The sequence below is a fragment of the Nicotiana tabacum genome, chromosome 9 (assembly GCF_000715075.1).
Source record: "Nicotiana tabacum cultivar K326 chromosome 9, ASM71507v2, whole genome shotgun sequence".
NCBI lineage: Eukaryota > Viridiplantae > Streptophyta > Magnoliopsida > Solanales > Solanaceae > Nicotiana > Nicotiana tabacum.
Window position 1 is genome coordinate 124,921,130 of NC_134088.1, and position 17,982 is coordinate 124,939,111.

The 17,982-nt window shown below is 36.0% G+C and overlaps 1 protein-coding gene across 3 annotated transcripts; it reads left to right on the forward strand.

Moving 5' to 3' along the window:
- Positions 1 to 5,072: 5,072 nt before the first annotated feature.
- On the forward strand, positions 5,073 to 17,982 carry LOC107830680 (histone-lysine N-methyltransferase ASHH3). 3 transcript variants are annotated; one of them, XM_016658308.2, is made up of 15 exons: positions 5,073 to 5,227; positions 6,290 to 6,398; positions 7,136 to 7,195; positions 8,115 to 8,244; positions 8,454 to 8,565; positions 11,811 to 11,910; positions 12,642 to 12,720; positions 12,797 to 12,968; positions 13,082 to 13,162; positions 13,277 to 13,454; positions 16,252 to 16,279; positions 16,368 to 16,458; positions 17,002 to 17,050; positions 17,153 to 17,234; positions 17,561 to 17,982. In XM_016658308.2, the coding sequence occupies exons 3-14, from the start codon at positions 7,166 to 7,168 to the stop codon at positions 17,228 to 17,230; spliced, it is 1,128 nt and encodes a 375-aa protein (XP_016513794.1). In that variant the 5' UTR covers positions 5,073 to 5,227; positions 6,290 to 6,398; positions 7,136 to 7,165; the 3' UTR covers positions 17,231 to 17,234; positions 17,561 to 17,982. The 3 variants fall into 3 exon arrangements, with proteins under 3 accessions (XP_016513794.1, XP_016513793.1, XP_016513795.1); XM_016658307.2 differs by having other exon boundaries at positions 6,290 to 6,361; XM_016658309.2 differs by lacking the exon at positions 6,290 to 6,398 and having other exon boundaries at positions 5,104 to 5,227.

Here is a 17,982-nt window from a genome sequence, read left to right on the forward strand (position 1 = left end):
AGACTTCTCATTAGTTACAACAGAGTTATCAACATCATCAGACATATAGTTGATGGACTCGGCTTGTAACTATCATATATGTCCTAACAAGGACTGATTCGTGAATTTTCAAGAAGGAGAATATGGAGTCATCCACACAGCGGATAACAGCCATCTTACCTCATATGGCACTGGTTCAATAAGATTAAGGAGCCATGATGGAATGATCAGAACATTAACAGATGTTCGATATGTACCGGGTTTGAAGAAGAATCTCATCTCTGTGGGAGCCCTAGAATCAAAAGGGTTCAAAATCATTGCAGAAAATGGAGTGATGAGAATATGCTCCGGTGCACTAGTGGTAATGAAGGCCAATCGGAAGAACAATAACATGTACCGCTATCGTGGTAGTACAGTTATTGGGACAGCAACAGTGACATCCAGTGATGACAAAGAGGCAGAAGCAACCGGGCTATGGCACATGCGCTTGGGACATGCTGGAGGGAAATCCTTGAAAGCTTTATCTAATCAAGGATTGTTAAAAGGCGTAAAGACTTGCAACTTGGAGTTTTGCGAGCATTGTGTTAAAGGGAAACAAACAAGGGTTAAATTTGGTACAGCGATCCATAATACTAAAGGCATTTTGGATTATGTACACTCTGATGTTTGGGGTTCTTCCAAAACACATTCATTGGGTGGGAAGCACTATTTTGTAACCTTTGTTGATGATTTTTCCCGAAGAGTGTGGGTGTATACAATGAAGAGGAAAGATGAAGTGTTGGGAATTTTTCTCAAATGGAAGACGATGGTGGAGAATCAAACAGGCAGGAGGATCAAGTGTATTCGCACAGACAATGGAGGTGAATACAAAATGATCATTTCAATAAGGTATGTGAAAATAATGGCATCGTCTGACACTTCACTGTCATACATACACCACAACAGAATGGAGTGGCAGAATGTATGAACCGGACTTTACTGGAGAAGGTACGGTGTATGTTGTCCAATGCTGGCCTGGGCAAAGAATTTTGGGCTGAGACAATTATATATGCATGCCACCTCATTAATCGTCTATTATCTACTGCTATTGATGGCAAGACACCATTTGAAAAATGGTATGAAAAACCTGCTGTAGATTATGACTCTTTGCACGTATTTGGCTCAATTGCATACTATCATGTGAAAGAGTCAAAATTGGATCCAAGAGCAAAGAAGGCTATATTTATGGGGATTACTTCTGGAGTCAAAGGATACCGCTTATAGTGTCCAGAGACAAGGAATATTATATTCAGCAGAGATGTTACCTTTGATGAATCTGCCATAACAGATAAGGTGACAGTTGAAGATGTCAAATAAACTGGTGGTGTATCAAAGTAGGTGGAGTTTGAGGGAAAATTTATTTTTCCTACACAAGAAGCAGAGGAGGAAACTCATGAAGATTACCCTCTGGAAGAAGAGCCAGTAGAGAGGGAGATTCCAACTCAGGAACCTCGACAACAACTTGAATCAATAGCAACCAGCAGGCCAAAAAGGACAATAACGAAACCTGTTCGTCTCATAGAGACGGTTGCTTGTGCAACCTCAATTGTAGTTGATGGTGTTCCTACCACTTATAAAGACGCAATCCAAAGTTCAGAAGAAGATAAGTGGAGGATTGCCATGAATGAAGAAATGCAGTCCCTTCATCAGAATCATACATGGAAATTGGCCAATCTCCCGAAGGGAAAGAAAACAATTGGGTGCAAATGGGTATTTGCAAAGAAAGAAGGATTTCCTAACCAAGAAGATGTTCGCTACAAAGTAAGATTGGTGGCCAAAGGATATGCTCAGAAGGAGGGAATTGATTACAATGAAGTATTTTCTCCAGTTGTAAAATATTCCTCCATTAGAATTATGTTGGCTTTGGTAGCACAGTTGAATTTGGAACTGGTTCAGATGGATGTAAAAACTGCATTTTTACATGGAAACTTGGAGGAGAAAATCTACATGAATCAGCCAGAAGGATTCAAAGTTGCTGGAAAAGAAAATATGGTATGCAAACTTGAAAAATCGTTGTACGAATTGAAATAATCTTCTAGACAATGGTACAAGCGATTTGACAAGTTCATGTTGCGGCAAGGGTACAAGAGAAGAAAATACGATCATTGTGTGTATTTGCGCAAACTTAATGATGGTTCCTTTGTATATCTTCTCCTATATGTTGATGATATGTTGATAACTTCCAAGAATTCGGAAGAAATTGATAAGTTGAAGATTCAACTGAATGAGGAGCTCGAGATGAAGGATATGGGTGAGGCAAAGAAAATTCTTGGCATGGAGATAATAAGAGATAGATGTTTAAAGAAACTCTGTTTATCTCAGAAAGAATATTTGAAGAGAGTACTACAGCATTTTGGCATAGATAAGAAGACTAAGCCAATTAGTACGCCACTTGCTCCCCATTTTAAGCTAAGTACTACTATGTCGCCAAAGGATGAAACTGAACAGGAGTATATGTCAAGGGTACCATACGCAAATGTTGTTGGTAGCTTGATGTATGCAATGGTTTGTACGAGACCTGACATTTCACAAGCCGTTGGAGTTATTAGCAGATATATGCATAATCCAGGAAAGGAGCATTGGCAAGCTGTGAAATGGATTCTACGGTATATTCATAGTACTGTAGATGTTGGGTTAGTTTTTGAGCAGGAAGGCAATTGGTCTGTAGTTGGATATTATGACTCAGATTTTGCGGGTGATTTGGACAAACGAAGGTCAACTACTGGTTATGTGTTTACTTTTGCAAAGGCACTAGTTAGTTGGAAGTCTACTTTGCAGTCAACAGTTGCTTTGTCTACAACAGAGGCAGAGTACATGGCTATTACAGAGGCTGTGAAGGAGGCAATTTGGCTTCAGGGGTTGCTAAAGGAGCTTGGTATTGAACAAAAAAATATTACAATTTTTTGTGATAGTCAAAGTGCTATTCAATTAGCGAAGAACCAAGTTTATCATGCAAGGACGAAGCACATTGATGTTCGGTATCATTTCGTACGAGAAATCATAGAAGAAGGTGGAGTCACGGTGAAGAAAATTCATACTACGGAGAACCCTGCTGATATGCTGACAAAAGTGGTGACTGCGGTCAAGTTTCAACATTGTTTGGATTTGATCAACATTGTTGAACACTAAAGATTGAAGATGAAGACACAACCAAAATTTGTTATTGAGAGAAAATTGAAGATGTGAAATTTTGCCAAGGTGGAGATTTGTTGAAATTGTCAAAAGTCCCACATCGGTGGATGACAATTTTGAATGGGAATTTCACCCTATAAAAGGAGGCCAGTAATTAGGATTTACACACACCTCTCATTTGCCTTTTTATCTTCTTAAGGCATTTGTATCTTCTCTCTTTAGTATTATTTCACTTATAATTTTGGAGTGGAATAAAATATTGATTGTGCCCGATGAAGTAGACAAAATTGGCCGAACCTCGTAAATTCTGGTGTTCTTTTATTGTTGTCTTATTGTCTTGTTTATTATTTAGTGGTTGTCGTAATTTTTGGTACAGTAGTTGTGACTCATTCACACTATATACATTTGGCTTTCGCAACATTTAGTACATACACTTAGGACCCGTTTGGCCATAGATTTTGTCAAAATAAATTTGGGCTTTATTTGGCAAACACATGTTCATAGATTTTGCCTGCATTTTGGTAAAATTCCAAATCCCAAAACCAGCTCAATAGCTTATTTTGAGCCAAAATATCACTATTATATTTTTCTAAAATTGTCCCAAACTTTTATAGTTTATAAAAGAGCCCACTATTTATTAATTTGTAACAATGTTGCTTCGTCTTCTCGGTCACCTGATAGTGTCTCGTGTAGTTCATTATAAAAATAATAATTTTGTATCGAATTTATTTATGTTCAGTACTATGGTTTGCGATAATATAATGAATGTTATTGATAATGACATTGATGGGTATTTGTAATAGTTTTTAAAACTTCTGGGTATAAGTCATGTTTCATTTTTTTCCAAAATAAATTTGGGAAATATGTTTTGAAAACTGATGTCCAAACACATTTTTATCTTCAAAACAAACTTCACCCAAATCAGATTTTTCAGAACAAATTTAAAAATTTATGGCCAAACGCTAGCTTAGAGGTTTATTTATGTGATGTTGTTTCGTTCGTTTGAGTTGTCTTACTTTCTTTTTGTTACTGTTGATGTTAATTATTCTTTTTTATATCTTTCTTCTTTTCCTCCTCTTCTTGTTCTTAATTTTCTTTCTCTCTCTTTACCTTGTTTTGAGCCGATAGTCTACCGAAAATAACCTCTATCTTTACCAGGTAGGGGTAAGATTTGCGTGAACACTATCCTCTCCCTATCCTACTTATAGAAATAAGCTGAATTTATTGTTGTTGTTGTTACATACTTAAGGTAAGCTAGTACTGTAAGCGTACCTCAAACTTTAACATAAAGACCATTGCTTATTATTTTCTTAATTTGTTCGGCCCATCTTAGTGGATAGAAGAAAATCCCGATATTTTTTTACGGAATATCCGTTCAGATGGCAGATAAGGCCCGGGGTAAAATAACTCTTAGGGTTGTTTGGTATATGGGATATGGATAATAATCTCAGGATCAAGTTTGGAATAAACTTTATCCTATGTTTGGTTTGTAGTGTTAGCTAATACAATGATAACTTTTATACTAAAATAGTGGGATTAGTTATCCCATATAGAAAATGTGATAACTAATCACATGTGATATCCCATCATTGTACCAAACAACTCCTTAATTTGTTCATCCCATTTCGCTGTTGGACATAAGTCGCATTTCTGAACGGTGAGCGTAATCTTAGTACAATAGACTACATGACTTATAAATAGCATTTAGTAATTGTCACTTATATATTGCATTTGGTAATTGCGATATAAATTGCATTCGGTTTGCGACATACATATGGTATGTGTAATTGCTACTTATAAATCGTTTAGCATTTCATAATTGCCAATTACAAATACAAAGCACCTTACTGTTCAGTTTATGCCAATTATAAATCGGTCAATAAAACCGCATTGCATGCGACTTTCTATAAATGTCACTTTCTATAAAATCCATTATATTTTTTATAAATGCATTTTATTTAAAAAATTGCACATTTTGTTTTTTTTTGTTTTTGAAGCGTCTCTCTCTCTCTATTCCCTGCGACGAACACTTGCTTCTCCGGTAATCGCTGCCGACCACCATTTTCCACCGGAAACGGTTTGTTTTTCTGTTCTCTTATTTATTTTTCTACTTCTTCTGTTAGTTCGTCTCATTTAGCTTTGCTAGCAAAAACACTGAGCCTTCTTTTTGTTTATATATTAGGGTAAAAATGTTGCCCTTTTTCAGTTTTCTGAATTGGGTTTTGAAAATTCACTTAGGTTTTTCTATTTTCTGAGTAAAATGTACTAGTAATTTTCTTGAGTTCTACTGTTGTCAGTTGTTAAGATTTTAATATTTTCTGTTTTTGCGTTGTTTTAAGTTGGATTTAGTGTTGAGAGTTGGTTTTGCTTGCAATTCCTCAAGATGGGTTTTAGTTGTTTCTTTAAATATTTTTTCTTTTCCCAAATTTTCTGTTAAATTTTGATTTTTTTAATCTTGTTTACATTTGGTTCTGATGTTTTAAAACTCACTACAATTTTTTTAATTTGGTTCAAATTACTGCTCTACGAGTTTCAAAGTAATTGTCATATCCCGAGTTTTGGTTCAAATTACTTCTCTTTAAATTTGTTTACATTTGGTTCTGATGTACTCTAGCTTGATTTCTATATAATTAAATGTTGTAGTATTTTTACAGAATTGTATTAATATGCCCGATTCATTTTTGGTCAAAATTAACCTTTAATAAGTGAAAAGGGATTGACAAATTGGGATGGAAGAAGTAATTCATTAGTGTTTTCTATCTAAATGACAATAATAAGCATGTATGCATGCTCGGTCGAACCCAGTAACCTCTGTTGTATTTGTAAAATTAAATTTACAACCCAATTATTAGCACTTGAAGTCTTCGTTCTGAAATTTATAACTCATAAAGCTGAGATCGTGGCTCCGCCTCTGCTTGTTGCGTGAACTTAAAATTGATAATAATAAATTGAACTCTCTGCTTGCCTATTTCCCAAAAATTTTACAATGTTTTGACTGTTCTCTCTCCTTTTCTTCTCTTTTTTTTTTTTTCTTTTCGTTATTTTACATTTCTAAACATTGTTTTTTATTATAGTAACTAGCCATGTATTTATTCTTTGTGATATTAAAACTGACCCAATGGTCATTTCTGGATGCTAGGTGCAAGGGTAACATAACTTGGAAGATCAATAATTGGCTAAACGATCATTTTCTAAGATCAGCTTTTCTTAGGTATCCTGAAGAAATACTTAGTGTGCAGATACTTTTGGTAAATATGTTTTTTTTTTTAAGAATGTTTGGTAAATATGTTGCAGCTTGGAGAACTGGTTATTTCAAAATATTGTCAAATTTGAGACACTGTGACAAAATTTAAGCTGGTCTTTGGATTTTCTATCATGTGAGAAAAGGATGCGAAAGAGAGTTTGGAATGCGTCGAGGATTTTCTATCACACGGGAATAGGACGTAAAATAGAGTTTGGAATACGTTGAGGGCAATATTGCACGCTTCATTAATATACTACCTACTTGAAGAAACACTTCAACTCCTGAATTTTTTTCTTTTTTCTTTTTGGCTAAAGTATGAAGTCCTTAATCTTTTTATCCAGTACATGAATCATGAATGTTGCTGATAACCTCATAATCTTTTATCCATTTGATTAAGTCCACCTTGCTTCAGGTCTGCAGCAATCCAAACTGCAAATGCATTACACAGTTATCTTAATTTCATTTAAGGTTACTCATGGTTCTGAGATATCATTTTTTGTGGATTTGTGCAATAAAAGCTAATAGTTCAAATCTTAGGAAAACTCAATCATACTAGCACCACAAATTGGAAACACGCATAGCAAAGAGCATGATTACCATCAATATGTAATAGTATATGCTTTGGTTTGTGAGCTTGGATTTTAGCCATACTTTCAGTAAGAGATTTTTGATATAGCATTTTCTACACTTTATATTGGCTTCCTTGCTTCCTAACTGATTCATTTGTTTTTGCCCTTATAGGCTATAGCAACTGATTTTTGCTGCTACTGAATGATTGAACCCATGCCTGCTATGAAGAAGGTCAAGATTCTTTTTTCTTCTATCTTATTTCTTTATTCAGCATAACATTTACGTCCATTTTTCTTGCAAAAGAGTTACCCCACGTAAATGGGGTCTGCAGGTTATTTTGACCTTTGAGTATTTCCGCATGTTTATTCATGACCCTGTATTTCTTTTCCTATTTATTGGGAAGATGTAGGTACTAATAGCTTCCTTAATTGATTCAGAAAGGGGGCAAATCAGCACTTTACTGTAAATAAAATTCTCTTCTAATATATCTAAAGCAAAGGAAAGAGTCTATTCAAGTAAAATTTTCTCACATAAAAGGGGGTTAGCACTTTGCGGGTTCTAAGTTTAAGTTACATAGCAGCGCGCCAGCACCTTTGTATATGTGAAATGGAATAGTCCTTTTTGCTATATAAAACTACTGCTTTGGTTTTAAATGGGATAATCCTTTTAAGCTTATTCCTTTGATAAGGATCCCTTCTAAAGTAATATATCAGACCATTATATATTCTTGCGTCTGACCCAGCATAGACTCTTTCATCTTGCTGTCTACTGTCCCTGTCTGCACAAGTCATTTGCTGTTGGACACAAATGTTGTCCCTTATAAGGAGAGTTTTTTGGACACAAATGTTGTCCCTTAGTAGCACAGCCTAACTAGAAGTATCCACTGTATAGTTGCTGTTTTCGTTTTTCTTTTTCCTGGATTATTCCTTTACTTGAAAAATTAGCATTTTGTAGTTTAGCAAGGATAAAAGCAGAGTAGCGTAATGGAAAGAAACGCGTCAGCTAAAAAGCCTATTAGAATTCTGATATGTTATTCTTATATTATTGTTACGGAGCTTCTCTTATGAAGTCTGTTGTGTGTGTGTGTGTGTGTTTATGTTTGCTATATCAGCATCTTGTTAATATGCAATTTATTTTCCTTTCTGCACAGAGTGCTGTCCATGGTGGGATTGGGCATGTATTCAACAAATTGACAAGTGAAATTGGAGATCCTGTTGACTTTGAACTTCCAGATTGGTTGAATAAATGGCAACCCACACCCTTTACCTATATAAAGCGTAGTATCCTTCAATAGAATTAATTATGGTAGATCTATTAGATGCTCTTTAAAAGTTTGATAGTATTCTAATTAAACATCTCTTAATTCTATACACTGATTGATAAGATAATTGCCTTGGTCTTCTGTTTGATGTGCATTGTTTCTTATCTTTGTATAGCTTCCTTCAACATTTCTCTGTTTTTAGTTGTGTCAGTATTAACTATTTGTAAGATATATACCTCACCAAGAAGGTTAAGCGGCGGCTGGAAGATGATGGCATATTTTGTTCCTGCAGTTCAACAGCAGGATCTTCGGACGTGTGTGGCAGGGATTGTCTGTGTGGGTAAGGATGACTCAATTAAAATTCATTTAGCAGTCCGAGCTTTGATAGACTTAAATATATTTTTTGGAAATTACATCCCCATGACCTGCATAAATTTGTTGATTGGGAGTTCTTACATGGTTCTAGCTGACAATTTTCTGCACTGCATGCATTCCTCTTCCTTTCTAGATAAAGTTAATAGACTCTATATCTAAGTACTCGTGGCCTAATATGCAAGTAACACGTTCTGCTGATATTCTTGCACTGGATTTGATATGTCTGCACTTTTTGTTTGTAATTTCTACAGCACCAAAAATAAAAAAAGAAAAGGAAAAGGAAAAGGGTGGTAGGTCACTAGGTTGTTTGGTTCCATCCATGTGGGTAATCTAGCTTTGACATTTTACTTATAAATTCAGAGAAAGAAGTTTCATTGATTAAGTGGAGCCCAATAATTAGACACAAGGAAGATGGAAGCTTTAGAGTTAGAAAATTAGAAGTTCATAACTAAAGTTTGCTGCGCAAATGGCTATGGAAATTCAATGATGGCAAGGCAGCACCTTGGAAATCTGTCATTGAGATCAAATATGGAAGAAAGGGGTTTGGACTCCTAAGGCAATGAAAACACCCTATGGAGTTCCTGTGTGGAAACAGATAGTCAGTTTCTGGGGAGATTTCAGCAAGATGTTAGCATTATAGTTGGAAATGGGCAAAGTGTTAGGATGTGGAAAGACAATTGCGATGGTATTGGACTGCTAAAAGAGCAATTTCCTTGCCTTCACAGTGTGGTGAATAATACTAATGTATTAATGGCTGATGTCTTTAGTGAAGATGGCTGGAATTTTCAAACTTCAAGTTCAGGAGGATTTTCTTTGACCGGAAATGCATGAAGGGGACCTTTTTCTTGCAAAAGATGCATTATGTGAAGATAAATCAGGGGATGGTAGATGTATTGTGCTGGAATTCTAAATAGAAAGGAGTTTTAATCATCAATTCTTATTATAGAAAACTCATTTAAGAAGACACTGAACTGGGATCTATGTGGCCTTGGAAGCTGATTTAGGAGACTTTGCACCAACCAAAGTGGCTTGTTTTGGTTGGTTGGTGGTCCATGAAGCATGCTTGACACAGGAGAATTTGAGGAAAAGAGGCTTTAAGCTTTATAGCAGATGCTATCTATGTGAAAACTCTTGCGAATTTGTTGATCATCTCTTTATGCACTGCAGTTACACCTGGCAGATTTGGACCATTTTTATGGAAATTTATGGTGTGCAATGTGCTATTCTTGGAAATCTCAGAAGTCTGTTAGGATGCCGGAAGTCAATATATGCAGGTAAATTTCAGAAGAAGATCTGGTTGACCATTCCATTATGCATAGCATGGACCATCTGGACTGAGAGGAATAGGAGATGTTCTGAGGGCAATAAGGAGCAACTTCAAGTAGTGAAATATAGATGTATTCTTAATATGTATTACTGGAAGAGTGAAATTTTATTTTTACATTTCCAGGATATGCTCGACTTGTTAGATTTTATAGGGATTTAATGTGTCAAGTCTAGCTCTTTGTATTTGCCACAGTATCTTCTTGATACTGCTTTTGAATAAAATTTTACCTTATCAGAAAAAAAAGTAGTCTTATATATTCTTAGCAATTATTAGTTTGATGGTGAGATGTATTTGACCATTGGTGGATGTATAAGAGGGTTAGATGAATTTACTCAACGTTTTTCTGATAACCAAGAAACCACTAAGGACCACTGGTGCACGGTTCAAAACTCAGTTCATAATGGGCCCGCCGCTCTACCTTTTTCCACTTAAAATCTAGACTTTTGTCTGCAGCAAAGTTCGACCCCTTGACATGTGCTTAATCCACGCACCAGGTGCTGCACTCTTACCACTACACCAAAGCTCTTTACTCTTTTTTATCGGTGAATAATTGATGGAATGACTAGTGGTATTAGTTTCATTGTAGGAGAAGGTAGTCACTGCACTAAGGAGCTGTTTGGTAATTGAATGGGATATGCCTTCTCTTTGGGTAGGATGGTATGAGGAGATTATGGGTTGGATTATATGTCACGTCACATGTTTGGTGTGTCCTGATTAATGACCAGATATCTCATCATTGTCCAATGGAGTTTTTGACTTGCAATGGGATGGCCTTTTATTGCTACTTCCCAATTAGGCCCTTGACATCATCTTTTGCTTTTTGTTATTTAAATATTTTTTAAAAACTCTAGAAGTTATAATTTAGTCCAACTTAATTTTTTCATGCCACAGAATCATCATCCATCAATCTGAGAAAAAACAAACTAAAATTGCGTAAGAAAAAAGAAAAAAAAAGCTTGTCCCAGAAAAGATAAAGAAAAGAAAGGCGATAAATATTAAATTCACATGGAAGGATGAATAAGGAAGGGGAAGGGAAAATAGAGAAGGGGAAGTTGAGTGTGGGTTGAGTCTTCATACGGGAGGGAAGGAGGGACTGAAAGGGATATGAGAGGGCTCGCATGGGGTGGGGGTTGGTTAATCCTCAAGTGTGGTGCTTGTAGGATGGGGTTTCTAAATGGGTAGGGAGGCAGCTCGTGACTATGTTGTAAGAGTGAGAATAGCAAGGTTCCTGGCATACGGGTTAAGGTGGGAGGAAAGCTGGACTTTGATGAAAGGGGATGTGACAGGAAGCCTAGGCTTGATTGGGCGTGAAAAAAAAGGAAGAGATGAATGTTACCTTCTCAATAAAAAATAAAAAATAGAAGAGATGAAATAAGAAGATGGTGCCTTAATATGTTATATATCATAATAGGTGCTTATCCAGTACCCCCAGGGCCTAGCTCAAGTGGCAAAGGGTGGTGGATTTGTGTCTTAGGTCACAGGTTCAAGCCCCCACACCATGCAAAGCAAAGCCTGGTATTTAAGTGGAGAAGGGTAGAGGGGCGGACCCATTATCCACCGAGTTTCGAAGGCTGCGGTTGGTCCAAAGGATCGGCCCCAGACGGATTTCTCGGTCATAAAAAAAAATAAGTGCTTATCCAGCGAAAAGTTATAGTTACCCCCTCCTGTAAATAAAGTGGCGAGACTTCTTTGGATGATTTATCCAGAATCATCCAATCCAGGGTTTACATAATTTGGGATTATGTTGGATAACTTTTATGCAAACCTTAATCCTATGAAGTAGCACCTGAGGCGCAAAAGAGATACTACTTTCAGCATCTTGACATTTAAACCATCTGTAAAGTCGTGGGTTGTTAGTTATTTCACTTTGCTTTTTCTTGCAGCATTTTGTGGTCTAGCTGCTCCTCAGGGTGTAAATGTGGGAGTGCTTGTCTGAACAAACCATTCCATCAACGTCCTGTGAAGAAGATGAAAATAGTTATGGTATGCACATAAACTTTGAACACTGGGATATTTGGACATATGTTAGTTATTGCGTGCATTTTGACAGCATTGAGTCATCATTTATATCATTTGTGACCTTGTCTTTATTAGTCTTTTTGTTACCAGGAGTGTAGACAATTCCTTTCCCATATAGAGCATTTTCAGTTTTCAGACAATTGACACCAAAGAAGCTTAGAACCTGATGTTTCTTATTTTTCCACTTTTAAGAGGTTGTACATACTTTGATTGAGTAGTTATGATTGGTATCTTAGTGCTTTGGTCATAACATAGGTTTTTGAATTTTCCTTTCATGTTCATCTTTTCTTTTAGGTTCTCTTTTGTTTGTTGTTTTTCCGTTCACATCATTGTTTGCTAAGCTTACTCATTTAAAAAGAGGACCAGAGTTTACAAGCCGACTGAAGTAAGTCAAGCTCATTATATAATGATGGATTCATAAAAAGTAATCAATCAATAAATGATACAGTAAAAAAAAGTAATCAATTAGTACCTAAACAAACATAAAATTTGCCAAATGGTACCAGCTTCCAAATGCCTCAAAAAATGCAGGGTGGTACCATTTGCCATATCTATTTTTGCATTTCATTTTCTCACATATCTGGTGTAGAATTAAATTATTGTTGCTTATTTCATACTCTTCCAACTTTCGTTCTTCTGAAAACCAACCAATAATCATCTATGATAGTCAAGCTTTGTTGACACATAAAATGCAGACTGAGAAATGTGGCAGTGGGATTGAGGCAGGTGAAGATATCAAGAGAAAAGAGTTTGTTATAGAATATGTTGGAGAAGGTGAAGTTCTTTCAGTTTCTTGCTTATTACGAGGAGTATTTCATGTTTTGCACATTCTGAGCTGTTACAACTGCAGTTATTGATGACAAAACATGTGAAGAGAGACTTTGGAAAATGAAGCACAGTGGGGAAACAAATTTTTACTTGTGTGAGATCAATCGGGATATGGTGATTGATGCCACTTACAAGGGCAACAAATCCAGATACATTAATCATAGCTGTTGTCCAAATACTGAGATGCAGAAATGGTATATAAACGGCTTAATATTTACTAATCATTTGTAGCTCTCTCAAACCCTCTTCTCAGGGATACCAGCCTATTGTGGGAATTATTTGTTTTCATACTGAATCATATTTTCAGGTTGATGGATGGTGAGACAAGAATTGGCATATTTGCGACACGTGACATTAAAAAGGGCGAGCATCTGACCTACGATTATCAGTATGGACATTGAATTTTTATTTTGATTGTTTTCTGCCATCCTAGCATTTTCGGTCAGCAGTGTGTTATCTCCGAGTGTGCATTTGCCCTTGCTCAGTCTAACAAGTGTAGCAGGTTTGTTCAATTTGGCGCAGATCAAGATTGCCACTGTGGTGCTGTAAAATGTAGGCGAAAGCTGGGAATTAAACCTAACAAACGAAAACTTTCCTCTTCAGATGCTGCATTAAAGTTAGTGGCATGTCAAGTTGCTGCGTCCTCTCCCAAAGTGAAAGCATTGCTATCTGTAAAACATGTGTGTATCTCTACTCTGTCTATGATCTGAGATATAAGAGCAGTGTGTGTGTCGGGTCGATTCATTCTTTTCGCTTGGACGTTTATTTACTAGATTTATGACCAAATTCGTTAGTGCTTGTCCATAATTGTCCTGGTGGTTTGCGAAAATGAAATTGATAGCAAATTATGACCTTCAGTTTTATCGAGCCATACATATTTCTGCTCCTTTCTGAATTTTGTTAGAGGGAGTCGTAAAGAGGACAAGATGCTTGAAATTACCGTCTAAAAGTAGTTCCCTTCATTCCTTTTCCCAATTGGGCAGGGCCACCCTGTGGAAGAACCATGCTGCTTTTCCCTGGAAAGAAGTTGGAAGATCACTTTTCCATGCGAAATGACATGATCTATCTAAATGAAATTTCTTGCATTTGTTGGAAACTTAATACAGTAAAGAAGATAATTTGTATAAGATAGCCAACTGCCAAGGTCTGAGGTTTTCTGCTTTCATTATTTGGCTGTGACCTGTATTTATATGTTTGCAGAAAAACATAAAATTATCTCAAACCCTTAGTGGACTAGAGGTTTAAATGATGATCATAAGCTACTTTGTTGTAGTTGAAATATGAAGAAAGGGGCACCCAAGGGTGTAGCCTAGTAGTTAATGAAGTGGGTTAAGAACCATGAGGTCTCATGTTCAAATCGCAGCGGAGACAAAAAAACACTAACTGCATGTTGTTGGTGGGAGGTAGCAGGTATCCCGTGGAATTAGTCAAGGTGCGCGCAAGCTGGCACGGTCACCACGGTTATCAAAGAAGAATATATAAAGAAAGGTAACACGAGGATGTGAGGGCGAAATAGACTTCATCTGAAGTAAAAGTGCAAGGGTTGCATGATGGTACATGAAGTGTGTTATGAGCAGAGGCGGACCCAGGTTGATTATAGAGGGGTCACCGGAACCCGTTAGCCTCGACAAAAACCCATCAATATGTCATATATATATATATATATATATATATATATATATATATATATATATATATATATATTTGTATATACATTGAGGACCCCTTAAATAATTTAGTTGCCCCCTTATTTACAAAAACTTGGACGGGACCGTTGGTCGAGAAGCCTGCTCAAGCGCCTTCCCTTGATTGGCGTCTTGGATTTGAAACCCATTCATGCAACTGTTCTTTTTTGTTTCTTCTTTTGAATTCAAAGATAGTTTACTCTAGCAAAAACTGAGTATGGCAAATGGCACTTCCTTAATTCCTGAGTCATTTCCTTATTTTTACTATTTTCCACCTTTTCCCTCACGTTGTTTCTTACCGTTTAGTTTACTCTAGCAAAAACTGAGTATGGCAAATGGCACTTCCTTAATTCCTGAGTCATTTCCTTATTTTTACTATTTTCCACCTTTTCCCTCACGTTGTTTCTTACCGTTCTTACCGGTAGTGTCCTTAGCTATCATTTTTCATTCTTCTTTTGCTCCTTTTTTCTTTTCCTTTAATTTTTTTCTATCTTATTAATTTCTAATCCATTTACATTATTTTTCAGGATTTTAATATTTAAGTTTACCTATCTTGTTTTTTATATGTATTATCGTTAGAATGGATGTGATTCTCTATAATTTATAAAATGCTGGTAAAACATACAATTCTCATCTGGAAGTAAAAATATTTGATTAAATCAAAGTTAAATCTATTTAATTAATTGGATGATCGATTTGTATATATAAGTTGAATAAATATAACTAAGTTAATATATATTCAGTCAGGAACTGCGCTAAATTAACGCAGAACCGAACAACTAATCAAATGCATTATGGCGACAGCCAACTATATAGATTAAGATCGGGTGCACCCACTGTCTATAAATCCTGGGCCCGCCTCTGGTTATGAGTTAATAACCTGTTAGGATTCTTGTAAGATGAAGATAGCTGGAAAAGCATGCATGACGGATGACTGACTTAGTGTTTGTGTTTGGCAGAGGCTAGTGTCATGGTAATCCCAGATCTATGAGCCTACTAAGTGTGTTAGATGCCTGTCTTGGATAATAACAGGATATCATTCTGAGGTGGGTCAAAATATTTTCTTCACTAATTAGGATGTGGTTTGGCGTTTTGCAATCTTTGAACTCTAACCTAACTAGCTAGTTCTTCCCAGAAATTGATAAGAGTAGTGTTAATGATGTTTTGATAATTTGTTTTGGTTCTTGCTTCGTAAATGTATACACGTAAATAGTTTGAAGGAGCTGCAAAGCACTCTAATATTTGAGTAAGGCCAACTCTTTCTTCTTATTATTCTCTCTTTTCTGCTTTGTTTTCTTATTATTTTTTCTTTTCTCAGATTTGTTACCTCTTCTATATTTTTTTCTCAAAAGGTTGATGTTATTGAGGAAGAACGAGGGTTTTGAAATGCCTTTCCCTTGTTTAATTTTCATTCGAAGTGAAGGCAGATGACTTTGATATGTGCAAAGAGGAAAAGCAGAGAAAACAATAGGATACCACAGAGAATATCTCCCAGCTTAAGTTATGCTTTTAAAAAAAAGGAAGTTTTGTTATCTCGTTTGCACTTCCTTTAAAGACCAAGTTATGGGTACCTATATGTTGTTAATTATGTCTGACTATTTCCTTCATATTTCTCCCATTTTACTGCCTTTGGTTTGGTTCCATTGATGGATACAGACCGAATAGTTGCATACACTTTGTTTCTCGAAGAAGCGATTTCGAACGCTATTCTATTATCTTTCAGATTCCTATAATACATTATCTGTTTCCCCCGATATTGGACTTATTAACCTTTTATTTACTTTTATACCAGGGTTGTCAAACTGGAGTTCCTCCAAAAGGTAGGTTAAGTAGTCATTTGACTTCCATGATATCTGTGTTAGGAAAGTTAGTGTCTCTTTGATTTAACTTGGATCTCATCCTGTTTAGGAAGTTGGAATTGTGATTCTGCTCAGAGAATCCAGCGTCCTCGTAACTGCGTAGGTCATCTTATAAGAATAATTCGCTCTTGTGATCAAAGGTATGTCTCATTAGTATTCGTAAAATTCACTATCTTTTCTATCTTTTCTATCTTTTTTCAATGATTAGATACTGTAGTATACTATGAAATATTTTAGTTTCTTTCTAGGAAGTCTATTCAAACTTCAGATTTTAGTTATTAATGCTGAGATATTTTCATGAAACCTGCATCTCTATTCAGAGAAGTAATTAGAAATTTGTTTCACATGTGGTATCCATGGTTTCATTTTTCATGGAATCTTTTTTGAGGTCTCTTTTATAGCTTTTCTTATGTAATCCTCAGGTTTGTATTAAACATTGTTTTGCATTAGGAATTGTCTACTAACTTTATGTGTGTGTGGTAGCCAAGTATGAAAGTGGTTGCAATCTTGTTAACTTGATAAAGACAGTATCCTCTAAACCTAGAAGCTAGGAAGTTTTTCCGTGGATACTCTTCCACTGGTTGCCAATTTAATCTTCGGTTTCTTCTCATTTATTTGTTCATGTTTTACCTTTTCCAGTCCTACTGACTTACTGTGGGTCTTGAATACCTTGTTTTTCTCAGGTCCTTTGGAATTATAAAACAGTTTGACAGCATCACCAAAAAACATTTGGTAAGGAAGCTTTGAATTTTTTCTTGTGGAACTCGGACACCCGTGATTTGGCTGATTATTCACTTTTGTTCTTCCCTCATCCGCCCCAATCCAACCTAACAGATCATGTTTGAAGACGGTAGTGTCGAGTACGTTGACATGTCAACAGAAGATTGGGAATTTTGTAACTTTCTTGTGTAATCAGGTATTTGTCCAACTTTTTATTTAAGGTTCAATCTATTATTTGTATACTATTGCAGAATGGATCCATGCACCCAGTTCAGGTTTAAAGGTTGAATTTTAATTAGGGATAATATTCTAAGAAGTCGTCAGAGATTATATACCAGTAGAAAATATAGAAAACTTCTACTCTTCATTTCTATTTTGTATAATATTGGCATGATATGAGCTTGCATGGAGAGATATGATCGCTGAGGATTCATATAGCCGACTCCAACTTGTTTGGGATTTAGACATAGTACTATTGTTTGTTGTTTCTAAGGAGTTCATTGCGGAACAATTGTTTTGTAGGTCTTAGCTGTCAGGATAAAGATATACATGATTCAACATCTGCAGCAGAGATGCGATATGTTGTTCAACATCCAAAATTGCAATGGCCCGCTAGCTTTGTTTCTGTTGTACCAAATGTAGCATGTTTCCTCTCCCAATTTCATTTGTTGATATAAGTCTGCTGATGTTAGTACTCTCCTTTAACTGGTGATGGAAGTTCTGATGATTCTTTCCCATGTATAAACATAACAAATGTAACAATAGGTCACCCCGTTCCAATTGTATCGGATATCTCCGATAAACAAGTTGACTATGTGGTTCATAATTCAATAACTAGAGAGAAGAGAGAAATTCGTTAGCTCTCTATTTTTGTACCTTGATTGCTCGTGTATTGTGTAAAGTTTGCTGAATTTGGATATGGTCAAATGTGTTTGTTTCTGTTC